A 4444-nucleotide genomic window follows, 5' to 3' on the forward strand; every position below is an offset into this window, starting at 1 on the left:
TAAGTCATCTTATAAATTCGAAGTAATGTAACAAGTAACTGTAATGCGATTGACAAATACTCTTTTATCGGATCCTTTTAATTCTTGAGGAGAGTGTCTCGTGTAGAATTGGTAAGATCGAATTTCTCTATTATGAGATAGCAGGTTTTCAACATCAAACTTTAATCACAAATCTTCATTTACAACGAGTATACGATCCGACAATAATTTATCTACTAGACCAATTTCACTCCAAGGGCAATAGATTAACGATGAAACCAACAGATGATGTCTATTAATTTAGCAAACACCCTGCTGTCTCATAGAAGCTTATTTTAAGGGACTTTCCTTTATTAAAAAAAGAAGTATTTGTCACTTGCGTCAGAAATGACATATCTGTAACTATAAAACCAGCATGTAAAGCTTACAAATCTTACAGTAATTTTGAATGTCTCGGATATGTAAGGTAAGTGTGAATTTTCATATATAAAAATATTAATTTGCTAACTGGATTTGTAGCAAAGGTGTAAATCATTTGCCGTGTTATAAGTAGTTTGGAAATACGTACGGGGTGAGAGACGATAATTTGTTCACGGTGTTTCAGCTTTTCGCTGAAAAGAGATGGACGGAACGTGGACGTCGAAGATGACAAGATCACCTTGTCGTCGACGATCTTGTCGAGGTCGCTGTAGAGTTTCAGCTTCAACTGGAGATTTTCCGGCACGCATTCTTGGACCAGCTTCGCTCCCTTTACAGCTTCCGCTACATCGGATGATCCTGCGATCCAAATCCTTAATTAAATTACATGAAGAATGAAACTGGAAAAACCACCTCGAACGCTACGTCAACGACGAAAAATGGATGTTATTTTCTAATGTGCAAATGTTACATTTTACCTAATCGTTTCTGCATTAAGAGACGGGAATGATCGTTGTAGCAAAATGGAGGAGCTAGTAAACAAACCCTTTATTAAATTAAATTGCTGATCCGCCGTAAGTGTACCACGGAGAAGACCTTCACTCTCGAGACGTTTCAACTGCTGACGGATGTCCTCCAGTGCGCTCTTAACTTGATCCTGGACAATATCGTAAATGACCACCTGGTACCCCACGCTGGTGAAGAGCATCGCCCAGCTGCGTCCGATTAAGCCGCTGAAATAGACGATAAGACTAAGACAAAAATAACGTTTGTAATCCCGGTAAATGATAAAGGTACGAAATTTTTACTCAGTTTCGAGCCTGTATTTTGCGCGATATGGTTTTTGTTTCGTTGATAAAATGGACGTTTATCTTAAGAATCAAAGCAAGTGCGTCATTTCGTTAGATATCACTATAAGAAATGTTGTTTGCCGCCATTCGGTGCATTATCTTATCTTTAAACGAATATAGCTTACGGAAAAGTGCAATTGTAACTTAAGACGACTCTTGCGGTCGCCTTTTCGAATGTCGTGATTTGACGGCTTGGAAAACGTCATAATATGTACGTGATAATCCATTAATAGAATGATAAAAAGTCGGACGTTTAATGCTGTGAAATAGTTTATTGCTTTTATGGAAAGTGTTAATAGAGGAAAGTCCTCTATTATGAGACAGGGTTCTAGTGTGAGATAGTAGGTTTTCAACGTCCAAATTCAATGATAAATCTAAGCTGATTTCACCCTAAGGGCAATAAATTCACAATGGAACCAACAGATGATGTCTATTAATTTCAGGCAGAAACTCCGCTATCTCATAATAGGGGACTTTCCTGTGACTATAGATAATTAAAATTGAGAATAACAATGCTAGTTAATGTATCTTGAGTGTTTTTCTTATTGATATTGAGTCACTGTAATCACTACACCTCGCGATTTGTAAAAATTCCACAGGTCTCCTTTCTAAGCTAACAGTTCTATCAACTGTGAAGGTCGATTTTAACAGTTACATAAAGCATTACTTACCTTCCCTTCACGTTTTATAAATAAGTAAATTTTTATAAATTGCAATTTGTGTAGCATCAGTTGCTTCGGTCGTTACTGAAATGGCGGCTTAAATAAGACTATTTTAAAGGAACCTTTTAGTACAATTCGTAATAATTTAAGAGACGATCGGGCGATTAAAATTACGATAGAAAAATCGATTTTTCGAAAACCCACCCGACATAAGGCACTTGTAAACTTATCGGTAATGATTTACATACATGGCGTTGCTAAAAAATAATAATTGCTCATGATAAACAGTTGTCACGTGATTAATTGTTGAGTAATCAATTATTATCTATGAAAATCGTATCAACCGTGGCGCAAAATTATTACAGCCTGCGGTTTTATGCGAACAAAATTACAATTTAAATTACAACTCATCATTTTACCTTCCAATAATCCCGATCTTTTCATTCTTGGCTGACATTGTTATTGTACGGGCCGATCTAGCGTCTGCAGGGGAAAAGCGTTGCTGTGAATCGTGTACGGTGGTCGTGTAACGAGTGGAATTTAACACCCACGGACAGTTCCAACGTGTCTAGAGAGATATATATATACATTCACATTATCAGTCTCCCCACCACGCGTGCTAAGGTCGAGTTTTGCAAGATGTAACATACCGAAGGCGCTATCAGACATTCACCGTTATCTCGTAAAACATGTATTACGAACTGAAAGTGAAGTAATCAACAATAGTCCGCTTTGCGAAAATCAGATGAAATCTGGACAACTTTTCCCTGGAGTAAGAAAGTAATCCAAATTAATTTAGCGCGAGATTATTATATTGATGACTTATGTTGATTATAATTAAAAATAACGACGTGTAATTAAGGCCAAGTTCAACGAGCTTTGTTCAATAAGGTATTACAATTATTTTAATAAAGAGTCTGTGATTACATTTGTTTTTGCGTGACGCAATTCTAGAGTACAAATGTAATCACAGGCTCTTTATTAAAATAATTGTAATACCTTATTGAACAAAGCTCGTTGAACTTGGCCTTAATTACACATCGTTATTTTTAATAGAACACAAGCGATACTTTATTATTTGATTATAATTGAGTTTTTAAAGAAAATAGATAAATGACGAGGAATATTATTGTCCACGGTAATTGATTGACAACTGGAAAAAAAGATTATTTAACGACTTTAAACTGAAGTGGTTTAATTTAACAAATCATTCCAACGTTTCGACCAACCGGTCGTTTTCAAGGAAATATCTACAATTTTGAACAAACTTAGCGTCTATGCAACCATAGAGAAGAAACAAATTACAACGCCATACTTACACATAGATTTGTTAAAATTAAATTGCGAAAAGATGTGATCCGTCTCTGGATATCGGTCGGAAAAACTGTTCAAAAACACGTCCATCCAACACAACCGCCAGTAGGACTACGGTTAAGGACGTTACATCGGAAAGACACAGTGAATATACGAACGATAAATAAATAAAAACAAATATGTAATCAAAATTACAAAATGAAAACAAAAGAGGGAAACAAATAAGACATCAAGAAGAACAGATCATTGAAGTAACGTCGAAATTATAGAATAAAATAAAATAAAAAGGGGGAGAAAAATATAAAATAAGGTACCAAGTGTTCCTTATTATTAGGTCGTCATATATCGCGGTAGGATTCTATGAGTCGATTTCTGTAAATTTAGAGTGTCGTTTAATCTCTTTATGTAGAACATCTCCGCCATCTCCCTTTTTCGTAAATTTTTTCTCTATGTAGAATTGAAGGCTCAAGCCAATTGAAATTATGATCCTTTGTAAGGTGATGGCCTGTAATCACCTAGCGGTTGCCGGTCGAGCATGTAATATTTCTTTGATATTCCTTAATTAGACTCCGTAAAGGCCGCTTAGTTTGTCTAACATATATATAGCCTTGTGTCGACTATGTCAGAACTTGGTCCAAGTTTTAGTTCCGAGAAATATACAGCCAATCAACTTGTAGCTTTTATGGAACAGCTGCAAGTTGATTGGCTACATATTTCTCGAAACTATTATAGAACTTGGACCAAGTTCTAGCATCGTGGACACACGCCTTTAAAGCCTTGTGTCCACGATCCAAGAACTGTGCCCAAGTTCTAGTTTCGAGAAATGCGCAGCCAATCAACATGCAGCTTTTATGGAATAGCTGCAAGCTGATTGGCTACGCATTTCTCGAAACTGGAACTTGGACAAAGTTCTTGGATCGTGGACACAGGGCTTTAGATGAATCATATTGGGCACACTTGATCTGATACACCAGTTCAGTTTGTTTAACGTCGGCAAGGTTAGCAGCCTGTACACGACCAAGAAGATTGCGTTTCTCTCTCGTTACTTCAATTATAAACTCTTCATCTTCATCAATAAGTATCCTAATAAAACTTTTACAGTTTTACTTCTTCAATATGAATCAGTTGTTCTGGCACATTGAATCTTGCTAATTGATAGATAAATCATAATTATTTTGGTATTATTATACATGTGTTTTACAGCACGAAGAAAAGATGAGG

General features: G+C 36.1%; 1 protein-coding gene across 2 annotated transcripts; it reads right to left on the minus strand.

Annotated features, from left to right (window-relative positions):
• Positions 1-397: 397 nt before the first annotated feature.
• Positions 398-3547, minus strand: LOC105561636 (lambda-crystallin homolog). 2 transcript variants are annotated; one of them, XM_012011795.1, is made up of 5 exons: positions 3229-3547; positions 2560-2676; positions 2329-2477; positions 943-1148; positions 398-756 (listed from the first exon to the last, which is right to left on the minus strand). In XM_012011795.1, exons 3-5 carry the CDS (start codon positions 2364-2366, stop codon positions 413-415), a joined length of 588 nt encoding a protein of 195 aa, XP_011867185.1. In that variant the 5' UTR covers positions 2367-2477; positions 2560-2676; positions 3229-3547; the 3' UTR covers positions 398-412. The 2 variants fall into 2 exon arrangements, with proteins under 2 accessions (XP_011867185.1, XP_011867186.1); XM_012011796.1 differs by having other exon boundaries at positions 943-1130; positions 3229-3522.
• Between the last annotated feature and the right edge of the window lie 897 nt (positions 3548-4444).

This window comes from Vollenhovia emeryi, unplaced genomic scaffold, assembly GCF_000949405.1.
Source record: "Vollenhovia emeryi isolate VEMERY1.0 unplaced genomic scaffold, V.emery_V1.0 DF939204.1, whole genome shotgun sequence".
Lineage (NCBI taxonomy): Eukaryota > Metazoa > Arthropoda > Insecta > Hymenoptera > Formicidae > Vollenhovia > Vollenhovia emeryi.